This window comes from Myotis lucifugus, unplaced genomic scaffold, assembly GCF_000147115.1.
Source record: "Myotis lucifugus unplaced genomic scaffold, Myoluc2.0 scaffold_101, whole genome shotgun sequence".
Taxonomy (NCBI): Eukaryota; Metazoa; Chordata; class Mammalia; order Chiroptera; family Vespertilionidae; genus Myotis; species Myotis lucifugus.
This window is the reverse complement of record NW_005871149.1, coordinates 3,138,889-3,163,082: the sequence shown is the minus strand read 5'-3', so window position 1 is coordinate 3,163,082 and position 24,194 is coordinate 3,138,889. Positions and strand designations below refer to the sequence as shown.

The window sequence follows — 24,194 nt, the reverse complement described above, 5'->3', positions numbered from 1 at the left end:
TGGACACCCTGTATCAGCTGTGTGCTAGACTGAGGGGCTGGGACTGCTCACCTCCATGCCGCTCATCTTGGACCTGTCGCAGGTTTAGTTCTTGACAATCTGAACTGCCCAGCCAGAGCCAGCCCTGTTGATACATTCTCTTCTCCTGAACCTGCGTGTGTGCAGTGACGTCAGTGGGATCCCACGGAGCTGTGTGCTCGGGGCCAAGGGATGTGATTTGGTGAGTGGCAGGACGCAGGGGTTGCGGCCTGGAGGGGATGAGTGGAGCCATGTTTCATATCACTGTGCTCTGAGTAACGTCAGGGTTTGGAGAATGTTTAATAAATGTCTCCCACTCTCCTAGTCTTTGATTGATTGTATTAAGGTGAACCTTGGGACACACGTTTCCATGGACTTAATGGGAAGTACTTTATCCTTTTCCCACAGGACTGGCCTGAGCTCAAGTCAAAATTGTTGGGCTGTGACCTGTTCCCATGAATGATCTTAGGATCCTGAACTCAAAAAGGGACCCTTCAGGGAAGCTGTAGGACAGATTCTGCTCTGCCCTCTTTGACCATACCTCGCACATACGTGTAGTGTGCAGTGCCTGCACACATACTGACGGTGCTTATTTATTGAATAGAATACTGTGACATGATTATCCCCAGGAGAAAGTGAATTGGACTTACTTGGTGGCTTTGGCTTACTTTCCCCTTCAGTTGGCTGGGTGGTTTTTCTTATTTAGACCTCCCAAATGGACGATAATGGAGAACCAGGAGCTTCAGATGAGAATGGATGGGAATTTTCAACATCTGAGTGGATCGCTATATCCCGCCAGAACTACCTTACCATGTAAGGTAGGAAGGAAGCTTGAGAATACGTGGCCCCAGCTTCTTAGCTCAGTAGCATGAGGACCACAGGGCAGGAGGCCAGAAGCTTAGGGGGATCCTTAGACATAATAGAAAAGGTAACTTGAAATTTCCATCAAGTTTTAAATCCTTAGCATTAGGGACTCTGCCCAAAGTTGAAACTGGAAGTCTGATTTTCAGATGCTCTTGATTAAAAAATAGAGGCTTACCCTTAGGGTGTTTGGGATTTGGGACCAGTGGTGCGTTGAACAGTTCCATTTTGGAATGCATGTTGAGTCCTGGAAGTAATAAACAACAGCTCTGCCCGGCCGTGTTGAGCAAACTTCTGATCCTTCTCATTCTGCAGCCCTTCTGATCCAAAGGCTGAGCTGAATGTTCAAAACCTATATATGCCCTTGTCTTTGAAATACACCTTCTTCAGACCTGCAGTCTTTTGGGAACTGGGCCAGTGCTTGTCCTGACCAGGAACTCAGACTCTAGTTGGCACCGAGGATTTTGTGTGTGACTTTTCCCCAGAGTATGTGACCTCGGCAGGATTCAGGGGAAAGGGAGACCTTCGGAATTTTGCAGCTTTGGAAATAGAAACAGGTGCTTCACGGAGAGGGCAGGCGTGTTCATTTGTTCTGGTAACTAACTCAGTTTCCTGTGGGTGGCCAGGTGGTCTCCACCTTCCAGTTCAGTGCTTGAGTTTTTCATGCCCAGACTTCTTAGGAAGCAAGACACGAAGGTTCCCAATGTTCCGTTCTTGTGGCGAGCAGCCCAGCTGGCTTGTCGTGCTGGATTAGATGAATTGTGAATGCCAATTACACTGATCAATACAGTGGCCTTGGTAACAGACTTGTAGCTGCTCTAGAATCTGTTTACTTCACATTTGTAACAGAAAAGAGACCAAGCTGGTTGGGAACATGATGTTCTGAGTGTAATAAACTGTATTGTGAACCCAAGGAAAACGCGTGCTGGGGGCACTAACCCTGTTGCTTCCCTTCCCCGGGATTTGCCAGAGGGAAGCCTTACTCCGGGGGTGCTTCCGTTCTTATGTGCCAGTTGAGGATGAATTGAGGTTGGCAAAGGCTTGGCCTTTAGTGAGATGGGCTTCCGAACCATGAAGGTTAGAAGGGAAGCCTCCATGTTGGGAGGCACCTCAGTTCTCTGCCTAGTTTGTAATTGGGAGTGGAGAGTTGATGAAATTCGTTTCAGCCCTTGCATTCAGGGGAAGGAACCCCTCCTGTCTGGGGAGTAGAGGGTTCAGAATTCTGCACATTCCTTTCCGACTCCACAGGAAGGGGGTTAGCTGAGTGCTGGGCATGTGTGGAATGAGAGCACCTCGCCAGTTTTTACTGAGTTGGACTAGGCCATTGTGAAAAGAGTCCCTTCCTCACACAAGCCCCGTCCTGCTCTCCTGAACCTGCGGATCCCTCTGATAGACTGTCCGTGCCTGGCAGGCGGAGGTGTTGCTAAAGGCAGATTCTCTCCTTCCTTTGCCTTATTTTATCTCTGAACGAGATGTAGTTACCCCTTTGTTCCCTGCACCCCTTGAGTCTCTTTCTCGAGAGCCTGGTAAACTGGGGTGCCGGAGTTTGCTTTTCCAGATCCTGCTGAGATTGTCCCAGATCAGTACTTCTTGTGGCATGGGCAGGAATGGACGCTATCAGTCATCTAGGGAAGTTTTTCAAAATATGTGTGACCAGGGCGCTGACCCAGACCTACTTCTCAGGATGGGGAGGGGTTGAGGGTACGGGGCAGGTAGAGGATGGTACATGCATTTTAGAACAGCTCAAACCTGACGAGCCCAGGTTTAGAACCACTCTTCTAGATCGTGTGGCAAGGCTGGCCAAAATTGTTATGAAATCTGACATTGGCAAGGCGATGCACCTACCACCTATCTTGGATGACTTTGGCCTTGAGGAAAAATCTTGTCCCATGCGAGAGGTCCTGAAAATAACCTATACTTAGTCTTTCTTCTTTTCCAAGGTGTTCAGAGTGAGCTGTGACCAGGAGTCACGCTGCCCTGTGTCCCAGCCTGTGATGGGCACTTAGAGCACATCAGTGAACAGGACAGTGATTCATATCCTGTGCGGCTCACATTCCTCTGAGGTTATTATTTGGCTCCCGTAAGTCAGTGTAGCAGTTGTTAATCATTTGGGGTTTGGAGCTCTATCAGAGCTGTTTGTCTTCCAGAAGTACGTGCATATATATGACAGTCTGCATATAAAGGGGAGTTGGCAGCCTGAAGCCCATCCAGGGACCCCAGCTGAAACCTAGAATGCTTGCCTGGGATTGAGAATGTGTCGATTGGCTTAAAGCCAGGCCAGGGGTTGGGTGCTCAGGACTGTAAGCTCCTAGCCAGACCGGCTTGTAGTTTCTTCACCTTACAGCCCAGGGAATTTGCAAAGATCCTGATGTGTCTCTAGAAAAAGTAAGTAGAAGAATGGCTAGGCTTCCACTAAACCAATGGCATTTCTGGAGTCTGTGTTCTCTTTGAAATCCTAAGAATGATTTTGACTCTCTGTCCCCATTCCCTACTTCCAGTTTCTGGTTGGCTGAGCTTTTTGGACTCAGTGGATTAAAAATCAGGTCAGAATATGAGGATCTCCTTAACATGATCATTTATATTATGAATTCCTGGACTAATAGGAATAGTAAAATTATACAGATCAGCAGAGGGCATTTTAATGAAATTCTGGCTTCAGAATAGAAGGTCACAGAAGGAGTTGATTAAGGTGCTGAGGAAAAGTCAAAGAGTAAAGACTAGAGAAGGATGATGGGGGAAAAAGGAGGATAGGGCTCAGAAAACAGTTGACTGAGCAGGTGAGACAGGTAGCCAGGAGGCAGGTTCCTTAAGCCAAAGTGAGTGGATTTGAGACCCAGACCAAATATATATTTCTTTTTAGTCCTGTCACTGTTGCTTTATTATCAAATAGAAAGGATAAATAGGGGAGGGCTTTCTAGATACCAATTTTAATGTCTCTCTTCGGGGAAAGGTTGGTGTTTGACCTGAATGAATGACCAAACCCTGCCTCCGGGTTAGGACCGTGTGTGACATGTACCACAGAAGCATGAATGAAATGCGGTTTGGGGCACTGTGAGAAAGAATTCTGTGGAATTCTTCCCTTCTAACCGGCCAGGTTCAGAGGTTCGAGCACAGCAGGCATGCCGGGTCCTGTGGCAGTTCTTCCTTTGCCTCCCAGGAATCGGACCTTTCGTGTAAGGAGTGGTCTTTACAGGGCTATTCCTGTTCCTCTGCCTCAGGTCTAAGGCGAGCTTTCCACACCCCACGGAGGGATTGCTGAGTAAGTGCAGTATTCAAAGTCTTTCCCAGAGGCCCCAGGGGGCTCCAGATACTGCTCACCAGCATCAGCGTATGGAAAACTGTTCTGCTATGAAACTCCCAAGCTGCTGTTCTATAAGGGCACCTCATTCTTTGTTCAGTGGTGCATTAAAGCCAAGGCCACCTAATCTACGGGAAATAATCACACCCTGTTATCTTTATTTTTTGTTTTTGTTTTTGTTTTTAAAGAAGCTCTTTAACCTGATCAAACTTCTGATCAGCTTTAAGTAAAAGTCCTAATTTACTGGTGGTTTTACTTGTTTATTTTTATATCAAGATTTAAGCAAAAATGGTTTGAAGATATATAGATCAGTGATGTTCTAGCAGTGTTCTTTATGGATAAAAATTTGCTGAATAACTTCCTGTACAAATTTTGATTTTGACTTTTGGTTTGCTATACAGCCTGAAGCAAGAGATTTTTGTCCTTGGGTGTCTGCCCACTTTACTCATTAGAAAAATGGCTGTTCAGAAAGCCCTAAATGAAGAAAACCCAGACTTACGTATTCTGGCCTGGGGGGGTGGGGGGTACTTACTCATTCTGGAGCAAAAGGTAGCTCTTCTTTTTAAGTAGCCCCAAAGAAGTTGCAGGCGGCAGTTCCTTTCAGCCAGCTTGCTTCTGATAGGCTATCTAAGATGATTTTCTACTGAGACTTTTCCCTAAAATTGAACATGTACATCTCCATTTAGGAGGTCAAGAAGGATGGCAAAGATTCCTCTCTAGAGTGAAAACCACGGTTATGTGTTTGGCGTGACTAGTTCTCTTTGACAGGTTCCTGTCCATGTATGGTGTCTGTAGTCTCCTTCTGGAGGCTTTTTGTGTCTCGTTTCTGAGAGCTGTGGAAGCTAAAGCCAGCTGCAGCCAGCTGATCCACAGAGCAATTTCACCTTGCTCCTTGGACTTGAAATATCCAGTGTCGCTGCAGAACGGACTTTGAAAGGTCCGTTCCACTCTCAGGGCCTGTTACTACAGAGTTACTATTTCACATTAAGTCTTTAAAGTCCGATTATTTTATTTAGTGTTGAGTTTTGATGGCTTTTTCCTCCCTGGAGCCTCCACTTTATGGGACTCGGTGGATGCTGACTGAACAACCGATATGCTTTCCATCTCATTAACTTTATTGGGTGTTAGTCTAGGGCTCAGAAAGCTGACCTGCATGGACTCGGCCAGGCACTGGGAGCGGCTGTAGCTCCGCCGTAGGCTGTTTGGCAGGGACTTGCATGTTCGCCTCTGGTTAGGTCCGGCCTTCCCAGATGTGCGCAGACTTACGGGGGGGGCGGGGGGGGGGTGCACTTGCTCAGGCAAACGTGAAGAGGGTTTGAATCTGTAAGATTAACCAGCTTTCAGTTTCAGGTGAGGTAGACCTCCAGGTCCAGGAAAAAAGAATTACTCCTGCACGTCTCTGCTTGTTTCTCCCGGGTGGGCTAAGGCATTACGCATATGGCATGTACTCAGTCTGTGGCCACCTTCCCAAATGCCAGGGAGACGCCACCCCCCTTCTGGAGCTGTCCACTACCGTTTGCTTTCGGAATTAATTCTTTCCTCATAAAAATGTATTTGAAGAGTACAGATTGACCTGTTAGTCAGCAGTTGACAAGTTTTCATCTTAAAGAATATACCAGCGTATCTGGCCAGTTTAACTTCTCTGTGAGAGACCAAGATTGTCCACATGAGAAAAGAGATACAAATAGGAAAAGTTCAAGTTTAAAAAAAATGGTCATGTGAAATTGGAAATGGAAATATCCACACGAACTCATGAGTAAAACAAGGTGGATTTCTCTCTCTGCTGAAAGAACTGGAAGCACCGACACTTCTGATGGCAGTGAGCAGCCTCCTGCCCAGGCGTGAGCTTCAGAACACCACGCCCCCCTGGAGGAGGTCAGGGCTCCTTGAGAAATGGCCGGTGCCAGGTCTGAAGCAGAGAAAGAACAAGGTGAGCCTTGTGGGTATTACGTCCGAAAGGAAGGAAGTGCTCAAATGGGGGCATGTCAAAAGGTCAGAAGGATCAGCTTGAAGGAGCCCCCGCACTGACCCAATTTAGGACAGTTACACTCCTTGTGTAATTGAGTGTAACCTTGAATAAATAAAAATATGAATGGCGAGTAAAAAAGAAAACGTGAGGGAGAAGAGAAGCTTTTCTTTACCAAAGAATGCCAGGTAATATTTAGAAGGAATAATAGGAAAAAAATCATGATTCTATAAACCACCCGCCTCCCCCAGTATAACCCGTTCAGGCAAGGATGATGAACAGATGGCAAAGTCACGAGGGAGCGGGATATTCACAGGCTGACAAGTGTCACTCCACAGATTAACCTTCACTTGCAAAGGAGAAGATGCACCTTTCAAACCCTGATGGCCTCCCTGTCACCACGGCTTCAGCTGCGTGTCACATTGTTCAGTGAACAGCCCGATGCTGTGTGTCCTGATACGACGCAGAGTGCATTGTATAACATCATCTGTGAGATATTCCTGCCGAAATGTTAACCTCTTTCTAATCAAACCTCAAAACTGAACTTCCAGATTACAGGAAGGAACCAATTCAGAGAAAGAAACCTAATGTGGAAAATGGAAAGATTCAATCGAGGTGGAGGGCATATAGGTTTCATTATATTATTTTTCAAAAAATCTGTATATTGGAAATTATAATAAATTTGGAGAAATAAATAGAACAACAGTGGTGGTGGCGGTGAGCTTGGGGGGCCTTTAGTGTATCGCTACAGTCATGGGTATGTTCCAGGAACCTAGATTTCTTCAGTCACCTGTACAAAAAAATTTTTTTAATGTAGAGTTGATGACCATTCAGTGGCAGGCACAGAGAAGAATGGCTAACATGTTTTCATAATATTGGTGGTGGTTTGAGGATGAGGAAAATATGGATAGCTAAACTGACATTGAAACCTAGTCCGGATGTGTGTTATGCTGTGTTGTACGTTGTGGTTTTCAAAAGATTAGGAAGCCCTTCCCTGCCCCACTTGTAGCCAGTAACCTCTTTATCTCACTCTGTTGGCAGTTGGCAGCGCAGATCACGCATTTTCATAGATCACGTCAGGAGATAATAGAAGCAGTGAGGTGTGTTGTCTCGTGTGAAGAGAATGGAGTGGCTGTTAGGGGAAAACTGCTCTTTGGCACAGGTTTTCAAGCCTTATGTTCTTTCCTCACCATGAAGTGACTCAGCAGTGTGGGCCCTGGTGTTGCCTCTCCCTTTCCTCCCCCTGACGCCGATGAAGCATCAAGTCGAATCCCATATGAAGGGAGTGTTCTGACTGGAACTGATTGTAGCCGTGTGTGTTATGTCCTGTTCCTGTTGAGACACGGAGACGGGTGGAGTGGGGGAGAGACATGTGTGCTGTGACTAGCTTGCCCATTCTCTGCTCCCCAGAAACTCAGGCCCCATCTGGGGTGACTGGGAACTTAAGAAACTTGAGACGGGACCGGAGGACCTCCGAGTTTCTGCTCTGGGAATAGAAGTGACTGGGGGGCTGTAAATCGCTCTGCGGCCTGAGTGAGATTCCCTTGAGAGGAAGTGTTTTCTGGGGGTGTACCTGAAACTTGTCGGGAAGGGGGTGCCCTTCTTTTGGGGGACATTTCTTTTATCCAATTGGAAGTCTGAAAGATGTTTAGACTTATGGTACCCAGAGTTGGTGTTTGTTGATTACTGTTTCTTTGGATCCACTTGAAATGGGAATCAGACCGATCACTGGTAAGTTCTTCCACCTGTTTAGGCTGACAGCCATACGCGCTTCCTTCCCTCTGAGGAAAGAGCCAGTGAGGAAAGAACCTATAGACTCTAGAGCAGCGGTTCTCAACCTGTGGTTCTCAACCCCTTTGGTGGTCAAACGACCCTTTCACAGGGGTCACCTAAGACCATCCTGCATATCAGATATTTATATTACGATTCATAACAGTAGCAACATTACAGTTATGAAGTAGCAACGAAAATAATTTTATGGTTGGGTCACAACATGAGGAACTGTATTTAAAGGGCCAGAAGGTTGAGAACCACTGCTCTAGAGAAAGGGTAAGTTGGCCAGAAGATGTGTGAGAAGGCTTACAGAGGATGTGCTGGGACTCTTGGGAGGTGCTATAGCACACTGCTTAGTAATTGACCTTGTCCAGCTTTCTAGCTTCTGATCGTCACCTTTTTGCTCAGTTGTTAAGTGTTAGCTAAGAAATAAGCTGACTATAATTTTTAAATATAAAAATTTGCTTGTTCCTAAAGAAGCAGTAAAATTCTGTGACAGAACCATTTGTGTTATCATTAATTTCACTGTGAGTCAGAGCACATCTACAGATTGGAAGGGACCATCTTTCCTTCCATCAACCTTCCTGGAATGGCACTGGGCACTTAGTTGGTGCCTACCAAACGTGCTGACTAAAAGAATATACTCCATGAGTATCATCCTGATCACCGTCCCTTGGCCAATGAGTCATAGTGGAATTTTGGTAGTTTTTCATTCTCTCTCATTCGAGGGCTAGAAGGCAACATTGGGTGGGGCCTGGGAAGTTAGTATAACTAAGCTATTGAGCATCTGAGTAGCTAGATCCTGTGTTTGTGGAAGTAAACTTCTCAGTTTCTAATTAGCATCAACTGCATGAGTGGTACACAACCATTTGTCTTCTCTGGAGGCTTACAGCTCTGGGGGTGCCTGCGATCCCTTTATCTTGGTGAGTTCTGTCCAGCAAGTCTTTCTGCTCACTGTATATAGCACGTTAAATTGGCCTGAATTTAATTAGTTCTGAAGGCACAGCCAGTGGACGCCTGTATTTGGAGAATGGGTCAATCTGACCTTCTAGCCTGTCTCAGATGTGGAAGTAGTTCAAGAATGGATGCTGGTGTGTGTGGGGTGGTGGGTGAGGCTGTTTTATGGGGTGGTGAGTATCCAAACACAAAATAGTTCTGTAGCCGGACTTTTTGATTTTCAACTATCTAGCTCCTCCCCCACCCCCCACTTCCCCGCCCTACATCACCTTTACTGCACATCTGGATTTGAAGAAACACTGAAGGACACCAATGAAGACTTCATGATTGGAAGAAATCGTGTTAGTGGGAAGTAATGTAAACAGAACCACTTTGCAATCATCATTGGCTTCGATGCAATGAGGCCAACCCAGTTAGAAGCTGTTAGAGATCTGGTTTCACTAGCGAGAAAACCTGTGACGTCCCAAATTGTTTTTGACAACAGTGTTTTATTTACACTGTGAGGGTGAACAACACTCCAGGAGGGATACGCCAAGGGAAAGAGCTCCTAGCTGTGCAGCCAGTGGGGATACAGGTTCTCTGCCGCCTGGAGGTTTGGGGTGGGAGAGGAGCCGATGTCGTCACGCCTCTTTAGAAGCAGTGAAAATATCAAAAAGCTACAAGACTAGACAGCCATCCATCCATGTTGTGACTTGAGTTAACATTCCGCACACTTGAAGGATGGCCCGCATTTATCATTTAGGGGGTGGGGTTTGCACTGCTTTGTAAGCCGCTTGCCGCACAGTCTGATATTTTTAGGTGGGAAAGATTCGCTAAGCTTTAGGCGACTGGTGAACTCTATTAATACAAGGTGGATTATGACTGTTCAGGTCTTAGGGTGCTGAAGAAACACACTTCTATCTTGCCATAGCTGCCCCTCTTTTTTATTAAAAAAACAAACAAACCCTGCTAATGTCACTGCAGTTCCCTCCCTCACCCCTGGTAGGTGGTGTCTGGGAACATACCCGGAACCTTTTGAAAAAAGATGCTCAGGGGAGGAAGCCTTACATAACAGCCTGGCCGAGAGCAGCTTCCCAATAGGCTGCCGCGGGAGGAGCACAGAGGCAGAGAGAGGACGGGCTGCCCCCGGGGAGTGTTCGAAATCGATGATGGTCTCTTGACTGTGTTTTCTCCCTGCCACCAGAATAAGGGGTAAAAGTCATTACCTTGGTCCTGGATTAGTCTCGTCAGTAAAACTAGCTTTGCTGACTGCAGTCACGTGGACATGCAATGGGAAATCCTGTCCAGAAGGCACACGCTGAGCTGTGGCCACTTCAGTGAGGGGAGGTTTTGTATGTGTTTTTGTTTTAAGAAAGGCAGTTGTGCTCTAGCCAGTGTTGCTCAGTGGGTAGAGCGCCGGCCTGCAGACTGAAGGGTCCCGGGTTTGATTCTGGTCAAGGGCACATGTCCGGGTTGCGGGCTCGATCCCCAGTAGGGGGCGTGCAGGAGGCAGCTGATTGATGATTCTCTCTCATCATTGATGTTTCTATCTCTCTCCTTCTCCCTTCCTCTCTGAAATCAATAAAAATATTTTTTTTAAAGGCAGTTGTGCTTTTAACATTTAAGCTATTTAAAGTCCATTTAGCCGAACTGGTTTGGCTCAGTGGATGGAGCGTCGGCCTGCGGACTCGGGGGTCCCAGGTTCGGTTCCGGTCAGGGGCATGTGCCTTGGTTGCGGGCACATCCCCACTGGGGGGCGTGCAGAAGGCAGCTGATTGATCTCTCTCATCGATGTTTCTGGCTCTCTGTCCCTCTCCCTTCTTCTCTGTGGAAAATCAATAAAATATATTTTAAAAAAATAAAAAAATAAATAAAGTCCATTTAAATTTAACCATGGAGAGGAGAGCTTACCCTGGGAGAGCTTACATTTCCAGACATGTTTGCTGAAGACTTAGCTTAATGGATTCTCCATGGGAACCTTTTCAGGTTTAGTCAGACTGGGAGGGAAATCCAACCCATTCTGCTTTCCAGGAGCTGAAGTTTAAAGAAAGGGTTTATCAGGGTGTGAATAGGAATTCAGGAGGAAGGTGTAAACCACTTACAGAATAAAGTGTTTCATGCACTTGAGAAACAGCCATTAATTTGCCTATAAATAATGTTAATTATAAGCTATTTGCTGTTTATTAAGGCCAGTTTTCCAAATATCGTTAAACAATGACCAAGTTCTGGTTTATTTCATTTAAGGGAGTTTTTAATGCAGCGTTTACCAAGTCATTATTTTCTCCTACCTTCAAATTAGTCCTAATTAGCTGGAATTGACTATGGTGTGTATGAGTGTTTTAATTTCTCTTTCATTAGAATAGTCTGGTATTTTACTCAATCTGGGAGGTCTGGGATACCTTGGCTTTGTGGAGGTTAGGTGTATGGTTGGCCTTTGACCCCAGTGCTCATCACCATCAAGCATCTCTTTTTTTTTTTTAAATATATTTTATTGATTTTTTTACAGAGAGGAAGGGAGAGAGATAGAGAGTTAGAAACATCGATCAGCTTCCTCCTGCACATCTCCTACTGGGGATATGCCCGCAACCAAGGTACATGCCCTTGACCGGAATCGAACCTGGGACCTTTCAGTCCACAGGCCGACGCTCTATCCACTGAGCCAAACCGGTTTCGGCAGCATCTCTTCATGATTCTCTCCAAAGAGAAGTCCATTGCTAACTTCAGGATAAGAATGTGTTACAAGAGAATATTCTGAAAACAAGCAGAAGCAATATGAGATTATGCCTGTTTTTGTTTTTATTGAGTTGGGAGGGCAGGGTAAAGGGTTTAATATGTCAAGGTTATAAGAGGAAAGAAAACTTCATGGAATATGGGTAGGAAAATTTGTGAAATTGGACAGAAACCAAAAGAAGTTGGGTCTTTAGCCACCCCTCCCCCAAAAAACAATTTCTGCTGAAACAATTGGGCAGAGACAGTAATTAGCATTTGGGGAAACGTCAGAAGGTGGGGTGTCCTCCTGTCTGGCGAGGATGAGGGGGAGCTGCTGGCTTAGTAGTGGGAGCTACATGGTAACAGCTTTCAGGGAGGACAGTGTATGGCCTTAAAAATGGAACCTTTCATAGAATCCTTGTAAGCTTGCAACCCTTTTGTCTTCCTCTTACAGCAAATCCAGTTTGCTGATGACATGCAGGAGTTCACCAAATTCCCCACCAAGACAGGCCGCCGCTCTCTGTCGAGGTCCATCTCTCAGTCCTCCACTGACAGCTACAGCTCAGGTAGGTGAGGACCTCAGGTGCTGCTCTCTCCTGTTCTGGAGCCGGAAGCAAGTTCTCTCCCAGGCGCTTATCTAGAATCTGCAAATTCCTCCTGTCAGGGCTGCCCATCTGTGTGCTGAAAGCTGATCATTAGCGGTTGGGCAATGGGACTGTTCCCAGCCAGCCTTGTCGCTGGGGACGCTTTTGTCATCCTGAGGCTTTCTGCCCCAGCCTGTCTCGGTGTGTGGTCTGTGGCTGTGCCTGGCTGGTAGTTCTGGGCCGGTTCCCACTCCCACGTTCGTCTGTTCATCCGCCCACATTACCAAAGGAGAAAATCAATGGTATTTTGGCTGACAAAACTGGCCTTGAAAAGAGGTGTACTTTGAAAGCATAATTTCTGATCTTTATATAAGATGTACCCTGCCTCCTGTCTTTCTCGTTCTTGTCTCCAAGACCGCTTGAGTTGTACCAGTGAAGATGAGTATTCCCGCTCCTTTCATTTACAGCGTTATCCTCTCTGCTGAAGTGTCCTCCCCGTTAACCTCTCGAGTGGGAAAGACTATGCGACTGTGGCTCCAGCTCTGTTTCTTCTTAGTTCTTTTTTTTTTTTTTAATATATTTTATTGATTTTTTACAGACAGGAAGGGAGAGGAATAGAGAGTTAGAAACATCGATGAGAGAGAAACATCGATCAGCTGCCTCCTGCACACTCCCCACTGGGGATGCACGCCCCCTACTGGAGATTGAGCTCGAAACCCGGGCATGTGTCCTGACCAGGAATTGAACCAGTGACTTCTTGGTTCATGGATCAACGCTCAACCACTGAGCAACACCAGCCGGGCTGTGGTCTTTTGTGCCCTTCTCACCTTAGGAGTAGGTACTAGAAGGTTAACTTAGAAAGGATGTAGAAGCTGAGGGTCTGTGTGCTGGAGGTACACAGCACTGGACGGTGCAAGGGGCCCCTCATTCAGGCCCCCCCCCCCACCCTTGTGCACAACTTAGTATAAAAGCCCTTATAAGATTGTCTTATCACTTTCGTCCATATTTGTGATTCTCAAAGTGTGGCCCTCTGAACAGCAGCAGCAGCACCTGGGAACTTGTTAGAAATGTCAGTTTTGGGTTCCACCTGAGACCTTCTGAAGGGGTTTCTGGTGGGGGGGCCTCGCCAACTGTGATTTAACAAACCTTCCACAAGATTCTGATAGATGCTTTAGCTGCTTCAGTTTGAGATGGTAATCTATGGAAATAGCATTCCTTATGTCCCCTAAATTATTCTTCCATTTTGCCATGTCCAGGTCCCACTCAGGTGGGGACCAAGTAGCCGATGCTCTGGGATGCACTAGGCCTGTGCCAGATTGAGGTCCGTGGCTCCTCGTCGCAGGCGCTCACGGCCGAGTATCATTGCGGTGGTGATAGGGCCTCGGCCCTGAAAGGTCGCAGCAGTTTCATTCCCCCATTTATCAGGCCCAGGGAGCAGATCTGGGGGCGAGGACGCAGTGGCTGCAATGAAGAGTCTTGGCCTAACTGAAGTGGGAGTCCTTGGGGGCCGCACTCTGTGGAGTTGGGGCCATTGAGGTTTCTCTCTTTCCTGGCTCTAGCTGCGTCCTACACAGACAGCTCTGATGATGAGGTCTCCCCCCGGGATAAGCAGCAAACCAACTCCAAGGGCAGCAGCAATTTCTGCGTGAAGAACATCAAGCAGGCAGAATTTGGACGCCGGGAGATTGAGATCGCAGAGCAAGGTAAGGGAAGGGAGTGGGCAGGGACCAGAAGCAGCCACTTACTGGTCATCGGACCCACACACTTGAGGCCTGAAAGTCCCGGGGAAAACCCAGTATCCTGGGCCTCTGTACAGTCGCATCTCTGTACGGAGCTTGAGCCTCAGGACTCTTGATCTGGTCCTCCTGCTTCCTGTTCTCAGCATGTGGTCATCGACAGTAGTTTCTGTTCCCCCACCTCCCCTGTCTCCATGGCACCAAGTCCAGAGATCTGGTTGCAGCGTCAGCAAGTCTGGGCTCACTGCTGCGAGGTGGTTGGTTCTGCGGGATCTGCCCCAGCAGAGCTCCGGGCCCAGATTTCCCAGAAGCAGCAGAGTGGGAGGGTTTTCAGCAGGATGTGGGGACCTAGGGCCTCGGTTGGTCTTCGGTCCTGAGCACCCTCTGCTGGAGCAAGAGTGAAAGTGACTGTCAAATCTTGGTTGCTGCATCCCACACCCAGTAAGGCCTCCTCACTCTTGTGTTGCTTTCCCACTGAAAGTGTTCTATACTGGGAGGGAGTACGGAACCAGAGACTGAGCTGGGGTTAGACAGCATGGCAAGACAGAAGCCTGGGGCTCTGCGAGGGGCAGGCTTCTTCCTGGTGTGATGGGCATATGCAGGAGCCCAGGGCCACTGCCATGACGGCTGCCCTCTCCCAAGTGCATGATGATACTCACCCTCCGTTTGGTCAGTTTTGAGAATTTACTTCATTCTCTGCTCAGTCCTCTGCATAGAAGGCAGAAATCCCAAGTGATTCGATGACAACCCCCCAGTGATGTGTTGAAGCTGCCAGTTATCAGATCAGAACTCTGCTGAGTTTCTCTACCTTGCCTCGCGGTATCTCAGCAGATCCAGACCCGCCCCCTGTCGCTGGGCAGGAGTTGTGAGCCTGCCAGTGCAGACCTAGCTCAAATCCTCTGTTCTTTCACAGACATGTCTGCTCTGATTTCACTCAGGAAACGCGCTCAGGGGGAGAAGCCCTTGGCTGGTGCTAAAATAGTGGGCTGTACACACATCACAGCCCAGACTGCGGTGAGTTTGTTGGGAGAAAACAGAGGGACTTCTGATGAGGGGGGAATAACAACTTTTTATAAACTTCCTTTTCGTCCCAATCTATCCAGCCTCCCAATGCTATCCTAGTCGGCGGTTACTCAGTAATGGGGCTTTCTGCTCTGTATGGGTGCAGCCGACCTTCAGCAACCCTGAGTTAGGGAGATCGAGTTTTGCAAAAACAGGATTGATATAAAAGTGTTATTAAGACTTTTAGGAACATAGCTTTTGGGTAACGTTAGACACCAGTGTGCTGCCTCGCTGGATGACACCCTCGTGGCACTGTCGCTGCAGAGTTGCTGGGTAGGTTCTCTTCCATGCCCCGCCCGCCCTTGTCCTCACCCGGCTCCTGTGCGTCTCCGCAGGTGTTGATTGAGACGCTCTGTGCGCTGGGGGCCCAGTGCCGCTGGTCTGCCTGCAACATCTACTCCACGCAGAACGAAGTGGCTGCAGCACTGGCTGAGGCTGGTAAGTTTCAGCTTTTGTTGTTACTGTTATTACCAACTTGGCCTCCAAATAATTATGCAAACATAACTTTTATGTATCACAGTCGTCTCTACAGAGCCATGTCTGTCTAGGGGCTGTAAAATTTGGAGGACAATAAAAATATCAACAGGAAGAAAATAGATAATAAACTTAAGGTTCATGTCCATGATAGACTATTATATAGTCATTAACAGTGATTTTTGAAAAGACTAATTACATGGGGACGTGCCCAACTCTAATGTTAAATGAACGAGGAAGAATGTTAAAATGTACGAGCTCAGCAGGTCTCCTTTCACCCAGGGTCTCATCCCTTTAGGAGAACATGAGCAGTGCCTTCTGCACTGATAGCATGTTAGATAAGTTGGTGTTCACTGTCACTGTGGAACTATATGACCACTCATGAGTTCAGTTAAACATCAAATGATTGTTATTGTCAAAATGTTCAAAAGAAAATCACCATGAAGTTTCTTTAAGGATCTCGCATCTCCCTAGGATGCTCAGAAAGCAACTTTATAAAACTGTTGTTTGTCTTATTTACTCTTTTCTGGTGTTTATTGCAAAAAATTTAGGAGGTTCCAAAACAAAATAAAACACCATGATCCTGCTACCCAGACACAATTTGACCATTTAAAAAATTTTTCTATTCACTTTTTCCAGAGATGAACTAAATCTCAGTGTGCATGCAGTTTTATAACCCAACTGTAACATTGTCAGAAGTGGTTTCCCACGTCCCTGAGAACTTGGACAGCGCCGTTTGTCGTGCTCAGCCACGTGGACGAGGGGTTCTACTTCAGAGGCGCTGTTTTGACTTCGGCCCTTCCTAAGTTGTTTCCCTTCTAGCATAGTTTCTGTAGCCCTTCCAGAGAGTGATGTTGGCCTGGGACATGCCCCGAAGGAGCAGCAGCTGACCTGTGTCCTCTGTGCAGGGGTTGCAGTGTTCGCGTGGAAGGGCGAGTCGGAAGATGACTTCTGGTGGTGCATTGACCGCTGTGTGAACATGGACGGGTGGCAGGCCAACATGGTAATCATGCATGTTCATCCTACACTTGGGCAAGACAGTTGTTGCCTTTTTTCCCTCAAAGCATGGTTCCCTGAGAATGTTTTGGAAATTTGGTCTGACACACTTACTTTGTTGCCAAGTGTTTAGCCTGCTACCTATTCAGAATGGGTCTGAGAACTGGTCTGAGTACTGACTGCATCGCTGGGGGCAGGGGAAGACTCGGCAGGCAGAATGAGACAGCAGGAAGTGATGTGGTGCCCTGCCGAGTAGGAGTCTCGTTTCTTCCTTCCGGCCCCGACTCCTTTTGCATTGAAAGGGGCTATATATTTCAAGACTCAGCTCAAAATGAGTGTGTGAATAGCCTAATACTCTTCACTAGAGTCCAGAACAAACTTAGGAACCCTTTTAACCATGTTACACCAACAAAGTGTACTGCTTACTGTCCCGGCCTGCTCCCGGAGCTCGGAGCAGCGCTCTCCCAGCACGTGCAGGGCTCGCTCACTAGCGCAGAAAGTGGTTCGCAGGTCCCCCCAGCTCTAGCAGCCTGAATGCCCATAGAAGTCTTCTGGCTGTTCTGTAGATCCTGGATGATGGGGGAGACTTAACCCACTGGGTTTATAAGAAGTATCCAAACGTGTTTAAGAAGATCCGAGGCATTGTGGAAGAGAGCGTGACTGGTGTGCACAGGTAACAGACTGGAGTAGCCGCCCCGTGTCCTTGCTCAGCGAGTTCTCCTGGGCTCTCAGGCTGCAGGGCGTGTTTCAGACCTGTCGGTGTTGAGTTCTTACTTTGAAAAATCCAGGAGACCCTGAAAGGAAGTTATTCCAGGTTCTAGTTCACATTTTTCTCTCCCACTTATTCCACTGTGATTCTCAACCAGTGTTGGGAGGTAGGGAGTGAGTATGTCTTGAAAAACTGTATTCAATATTGTATTACAATTTCATATTTGAAATAGGAAAAAATTCTATTGTGAAACTGGATGTCAGATACGCTACAAAAAATAAAACTGGGCAAAATATTCTCGGCTTGTCAGAGTACCTAAAGATGCTCGCAAAAGCGTTCCCAGTTGGGGGCACGTGGCACGTTGCTCTCACGCACAAGGGAACCGAATCAGAATCTTTGATCATCTTTGTTTATGAGCAGTAGGCATGGTAAAGATTGAGAGGATGCTGCCTAAGGAAATATATCCCCTTTTATGGAAGGGAAGTAAATTTCTTCAGTTGAAAGGATTTTTTTCCTTTCCAAATAAAGGGGACGGAGGCGGGGGGGCGGGGGGGGGGGAATGACAAGGAAAGTGAGGAGGGATGACGAGGAAATCATTTGTTTACTAATATCCGAGGGCATGTCAGGCTGGGGAGGCAGCATGGAGCTTGGAGAGGATTAGGCAGATTTGCCACGCGTCCTGTTTACCAGCTAACTGGTCTTGTTTTTGTGGCTTCTTCTTCCCTTAGGCTGTATCAGCTCTCCAAAGCGGGGAAGCTCTGCGTTCCAGCCATGAACGTCAATGATTCTGTTACCAAACAGAAGTTCGATAACTTGTACTGCTGCCGAGAGTCCATTCTGGATGGGTAGGTTGAAGAGCACGGATATCAGGCTACGGGCGTGCACGTGGGCGGGCCGCAGTGCTCCCTGTCAGTCCTCCAGTCGTCGCCCCCTGCTCTTCCTCTGGGTCCATTCCTTACGGAGCCCCGCCTCTCCGCCTCCAGTTCTTGTGGGCTTGCCCCCCACTTTGAATTCTGTGCGAGGGACTGTGTTTGAGCTAATAGTGTTCGAGTTGAGCCCTGTCTGTCTCCACAGCCTGAAGAGGACCACAGACGTGATGTTTGGTGGGAAGCAGGTGGTGGTGTGTGGCTACGGTGAGGTAACTAGCAGGGCCGCAGGGCCTGTCTTCTCATGGACTTACCAGAAATGTCGCGTGAAGGCTGCGTGCTCAGGGTGGCGTCACTGACGAAGGTTTAAAATACTCTTAGATAACGTATCTCAAAACAATAGCAAAAGTCCTTTATTCAGATTATGAATGAAGACATATGAAATGAATCAAGTTCAGATTTTACCACTTTGTCTTATGGGATGGAATGTTGGTATCATTTCCCCCATTCTTTTTTTTTTTTTTTAATGTACTTTATTGGTTTCAGAGAGAAAGGGAGAGAGACAGAAACATCAATGATGAGAGAGAACCATTGATTGGCTGCCTCCTGCACACCCCCTGCTGGGAATTGAGCCCACAACACGGGCATGTGCCCTTGACCAGAATCGAACTCATGACCCTTCAGTCTGCAGGCCGATGTTCTATCCACTGAGACAAACCAGCCAGGGCCATTTCCCCCATTTATAACAACAGCCTGTTTTGAGACTTGATTCAAGGGACTATGTCGCATTTTAGCCCCGCAAGCACCTGGCAGTGGAGTGAGGGGTGGAATCCACCTGGCACAGAGCTGCCTGTCTCTAAGCTCGGGTCGGTGAAGGGGGTTGCATTGTCATCAGCGATGGCCCGCAGGAGTTCCTGTGCTGCTAGGCTGTCCTTGAGTTTAATGCATCTCAAATGAGAGTGACCAGGTCTTTCTGGACTAAGAAACTAGAGTTACAGTTGCTCTTCTTGGCTTTGTTTCCCTACTAGTAACACTTTTGTTCCCTTGATCTCATTTACTGTCCCAAGCCCTGCCCTTGTATGCAATAGGGAATGTCTGACTAAGGTCGCAGCATAGTCTGGACCTGTCTCTGCTCTGTCTGGGCGGGAGCCTTCGTGCCAGGGCTCATGAGATGATTGGTGACTTCAGAGCGTTAGTTCCCGCCTCCCACAGAGCCTGCTGCCCGGTGCCCAGGCCCTGGTGGACCTGAGGCCTGACGCTCTCTCATGCTCGGCAGGTGGGGAAGGGCTGCTGTGCTGCTCTCAAGGCCCTCGGAGCCATCGTCTACATCACAGAGATCGACCCCATCTGCGCTCTGCAGGCCTGGTAAGCACGGTGCTCCGTTCACCCCGCGTGCTTCGTTTCTGAGAGTCCGTGAGTGATCGCATGACCCATTCCCTGCAGAGCCCTCAGAGGAGAAGGCTGGGGTCGCCCTGTCCCTCCAGTGCCATCCCAGGGCCTCTTCGCTTCCTGGGTGGAATCTTGGGGAGTCTGAGGAGGCCAGTGGGTGTCGTTGAGCATAGTTGTCACTCACCGTCCCTGTGGGGTGGACTGGATCTGACTTCAGAAAGGAACTTCTAGTCTCGGTTAGTGCAGCTTCCGGCCCCTGCCCCCTGGCTTTGCTCAGTGTCCTTCCTGTTCTTCCAGCATGGACGGGTTCCGGGTGGTAAAGCTCAGTGAAGTCATCCGGCAGGTGGACGTGGTGATCACCTGCACAGGTGAGTGCCGTGCTGTCCTGCGGGAGTGCTCACTCGGGCTGTCCCCACGGCGGTCAGACTGACGTCACTTACCGAGGCCGCGCTCGGGGTCAGGGCTCTGAACTGGAGGAGCTCTCAGAGCCTTGGCACGCCCTCAGAACAGAGCTCTCCCCGTGGCTCGTGCACTGCGCGGTCTTAGCACCAGTAACGTCGCCTGAAGAGCTGTTCGTTATGCAACGTACATGTCTTTTCTCATGTACGTGCCCTTTAATGCCAGTGAGCCTCCTCTCCACGTTCTCACTGACAGCACCCAGCGCCTTGTTCTGCATCTCTTCAGCCGCCTGCCTTTACTTTCAGGAAACAAGAACGTAGTGACGCGGGAGCATCTGGACCGCATGAAAAACAGTTGTATCGTGTGCACATGGGCCACTCCAACACGGAAATTGACGTGGTGAGGCTTCTCACGCATTTCCCTGGGCCTTTGCCCTCTTCCTTCCCACGAGCCATTCAGCCACCTGTGCTGTCTGCCTTTCAGACCAGCCTGCGCACCCCGGAGCTGACGTGGGAGCGGGTCCGTTCTCAGGTGGACCATGTCATCTGGCCCGACGGCAAGCGCGTCGTCCTGCTGGCAGAGGTACGCCCGGCGGGGCTGCGGCAGAGCCTGTGCACGTGTGGAGCTAGGTCCTGGGGGGAGTGCAGGGGGGACAGTGGGCCTGTTTCCCGGGCCTCTGTCTTTGCATAGCGATGTGTTTCTCAAATGGTCTGGGTCCCCAAAGTAGAATCACTCAGAGAACTATCTACTTTTGACTAAGTAACACACTGCTCCTGTCGCAACTGAGTCAGACTCAAGACTTGCAGAAAGCAAGACAACACTGACTTGAAAGAGGAACTCTTCCTCCAACCAGCTGAGTCCAGGGCAGAAAAAGGGCCTCCTGCATTGTGTGACTGGCTGACTGGCATGTGCGATGGGACAGCACCCTCACCCAGGGCTCCCTTTTCCCTCCCCAGGGCCGCCTGCTCAACCTGAGCTGCTCCACAGTCCCCACCTTTGTGCTGTCCATCACGGCTACCACACAGGTACGTGACATCATGCCTCTTGTCCTGCACTGCGACGAGTGGACGGGCCCAGAGCAGCGGTCCCGGGAGAGGGCCCTGCGGTGTCGCCGTCTGCGCAGGATTTGTGTTTTCTGACCCTCTCCTCCCACTTAGGCTTTGGCACTGATAGAGCTCTACAATGCACCTGAGGGACGCTACAAGCAAGACGTGTACTTGCTGCCCAAGAAAATGGGTGAGTGAAACCCGTAGAAACCTCTGTTGGTCCTGGCCTGTGGCGTGGTTTGGTCAAATGAGCACCGTGGAAGGCATGGGAGTCAGAGCAGGTTCTAGTCCCTGTTCTCACACTGAGGCTTTGGGCCTCAGGACAAGTTCTAATCTCCATGAGCCTCAGTTTGTTTGTTTTTTGATCAGTAAAGTGAGAATAATACTGCGTACATTGCAGAATGTAGTGAGAATTCTAGCTACTGAGTAGGAGTGCTCAGCACAAAGGGTGTGGGCAGGTGCTCTTCCTCTGCGCAGCCTAGGAAGTCCAGTAAGCTTCCCGGTCTGCCGCTGAGGGCAGCTTGGACCACAGTGAGAAGCAGAGAACAATGGTGGGCTTTACTGTCCTGCTCTGTGTAGCTATGCAAACAGCCTCTTGTCGTCCAGGGGACAGCTGTGCTGTGTTCGTGTGACATAGTACATCTCTCCAATTCTTTACCTTCCAGAATTGTGGTGCCCATCCCCCCAACTATAACTGATCAACCCAATTGATCAGTCTTCTAAAAGCTAAAAAACTTCTGGTTCTCATCACCTCCAATAGCTTACCTGAGATTGTTGTTGTTTTTTAAATCATATTCATAAAGGTATAGCCCAAGAAGTTTATCATGGAAAAGTAATGTTTGTGCCAGCGGCCTTGGAAACCCCCGATCCTAAGATTAGAGGCCTTGGTGGATCTGACCCTAAGTAAACGTTGGTGACACAAGGCCCTTTTGAGCGTCCCGGTGCCCACTGTGATTCATCGCGTGACTCTGGTCTGGTTAGGGAAGTTGCTACAGTGGTTCATGCCACTGAGGTGAGGCCAGAGCTTTGCCAGAGAAGGACGGGGAGGTCCAGGTCTTCCCATGTTGCCATCCCGGAGGTGGCTTTCCAGACGCACTCTGGCTAGACTGGGAGACGCTCCCTGCCTAGGAAGGCAGTCGAGGATTGTAAGCACATTTTCAAGTTCTAGAGTCTCCGAAAGGTATTCTGTCCCTTGTCCGTTATCAAGAAGCTTCAGATGGAAGTAGGGAGGGCATACCCCAAGAGGCATGTCTGAAACGGAGTCTGCTCCCGCCACCTTGTTCTTCCTAGATGAGTACGTTGCCAGCTTGCACCTGCCATCATTTGATGCCCACCTGACAGAGCTGACGGATGACCAAGCAAAATATCTGGGACTCAACAAAAATGGGCCATTCAAACCCAATTATTACAGGTAACTTGGGGGAAAGCAAGTGAAAAAGCTCTTTTCCCCGATATTAAACCAAGCCGACTGCCAGCTTCCTTAACTAAAGCTAACGTCATACCTGATTTGGACGAGTTCAGGAACTCTGCCTGCACTAACAGGGTAGGCAGAGAAATGCTACATCTCTTAGCAAATGTAAAGAGTAAAGGTTTCCTAAAATTTTGGAGCTTGGGCCTCACCCCTAGGGACTCTGATACAGTTGGTCTGGGACGGGGCCGGGCTTGTTTTGTAAAAGCTCTCAGATTATTCTAATGTGCAGTCAGTGTTGAAAACCACTGACTCCTGTTATCAGGGAGCAGGAGATGAGACCAGAGATGGCATTGTCAGCAAAGGGTGGAAGCACAGGGAAGCGTGGTTCCTGGGGAGCGACTGCAGGGACCCAGCCTGGCCGGAGGGACCCAGCCTGGCCGGGAGGGACCCGGGCAGTGTGTCTGGTTCTGATTCTCCGGGACTCCCACGTGGAAGACACAGTGCCAAGTCTTCCATCTCTCTTTACAGATACTAATGGACCATGTGACCAAGGACCAGTCCACGTGAACCATACAACTCGACAAGAAATCTTTTTTAAATAACTTTTATTTTCTTCTTATTCCTTTCCTCTTGGTGTTTTTTTTTTCTTTCTGTAATTTCATTCTTGTTTTTTCATCTCATCATCCAAGTTCTGCAGACGACACAGGAACTTGCTTCATGGCTCTTTAGGTGAAACTGAGGTTCAGGGGTCCTCACCCTGTCAGAAAAGGAGGATTTTATTCTCCCAGCCCAGAAAGGGGGTCTTTCTTTACCATTTCTGGGGACTTTAGTCTTAACTGGGTACCTTACTCACAGGAAATGTAAGGTGCCTTCTAGGTGGAACAATCTGCAATGTCTAAATTGCCTTAAGAGCCCACTTCTTAGCTGCTGAATCAGTGCTCTTTGACTTCTTCAGAGGAGCAGGGAGGGGACCTACCAGCCAGGTAGGCCAGTCGTAGGTGGTGCATGTCAGTTCCCCCCTAGATGTCCCAGCCCTGTCTCCTGTGTGAGGTGGTGTGTCTGGTTCAGATACGTGCACAGTGAGTGTTGCTTGTTGAGATCCAATAGGCCCACGTGGATTAGTACAGCCCTTCCTCCACGCCCACCAGACTTTCTCATTTTTCACATTCTTAACCAGACTGCACTCTATTAAGTTGAATTCTGTCCCCCAGCATTTATTTCTGTTGTACCAAAAAAAAGTAAGACACATGTTTAGTGTTAACGCTGAGAAACAGCTTGGGTGGCTAGTTGGTATCAGTGTTTCTTTTAAAGCTTTGGCGCTAAGAGGGCAGAGTTGAGTCAAGAGCAATGTGGGTCTCAAACTCTGTTAAATCCCTGTTTCTAGCCCACAGTTTATAGCTTCGGCGGTCTGGGGCCATAACAGCCAATTCTCGCAGCTCTGCCCTATACAGCTTGTGCTGAAGGCGAATTTCTTGAACCGTTACTCAGTATAAAGCACTGAGCTCTATCTTTAGGATTTATCCCTCAAGAGCAAATTTCTGGTCAGCTATGCTTCTGCAACCTAACATATTTAAAGGGAGGTAGAGTGGGGGGAGGAAGGATATATCCACATTGGGCCACGGTGAGGGAAGGCCAGCCCCGGATAACTTTCTGGGACTTTAGGCCCCATAGAACATTAGTTTGCAGAAGTGGTACCACTTTTGATTGACAAGTGTCACAAAAACTTTCTGAACTAAGATCTTAAATGGGCAGCTTGTGCGGAGAGAAAGTGATCAGCCGCGCTGGCTCGCGCTCTGAACTCCCCAACGAGGCTCTCAAAGCCACAGAGCTGCATCCCTGTGCCGTGCATCTGCTCCAGCGTCTCTGCATGGTCATGTGAGCTTTAGGTCGCGCGCTTTAAGTATCTACGCCCCAGGACCCTGAATCCTCAACTCGCTCTAGCCTGTGACCCTTCAAAACTG

General features: G+C 48.5%; 1 protein-coding gene across 1 annotated transcript; it reads left to right on the top strand.

Moving 5' to 3' along the window:
• Nucleotides 1-3,240: 3,240 nt before the first annotated feature.
• Nucleotides 3,241-22,237, top strand: AHCYL1 (adenosylhomocysteinase like 1). The gene is given in 17 exon segments (XM_014459021.2): nucleotides 3,241-3,264; nucleotides 12,016-12,127; nucleotides 13,705-13,848; nucleotides 14,795-14,895; nucleotides 15,279-15,381; nucleotides 16,326-16,420; nucleotides 16,980-17,086; nucleotides 17,851-17,967; nucleotides 18,197-18,260; nucleotides 19,265-19,353; nucleotides 19,675-19,745; nucleotides 20,082-20,141; nucleotides 20,144-20,175; nucleotides 20,260-20,358; nucleotides 20,733-20,801; nucleotides 20,934-21,012; nucleotides 22,113-22,237. Coding segments are annotated over 16 exon segments (1,446 nt in total). The 5' UTR covers nucleotides 3,241-3,264; nucleotides 12,016-12,036.
• The last annotated feature ends 1,957 nt before the right edge of the window (nucleotides 22,238-24,194 follow it).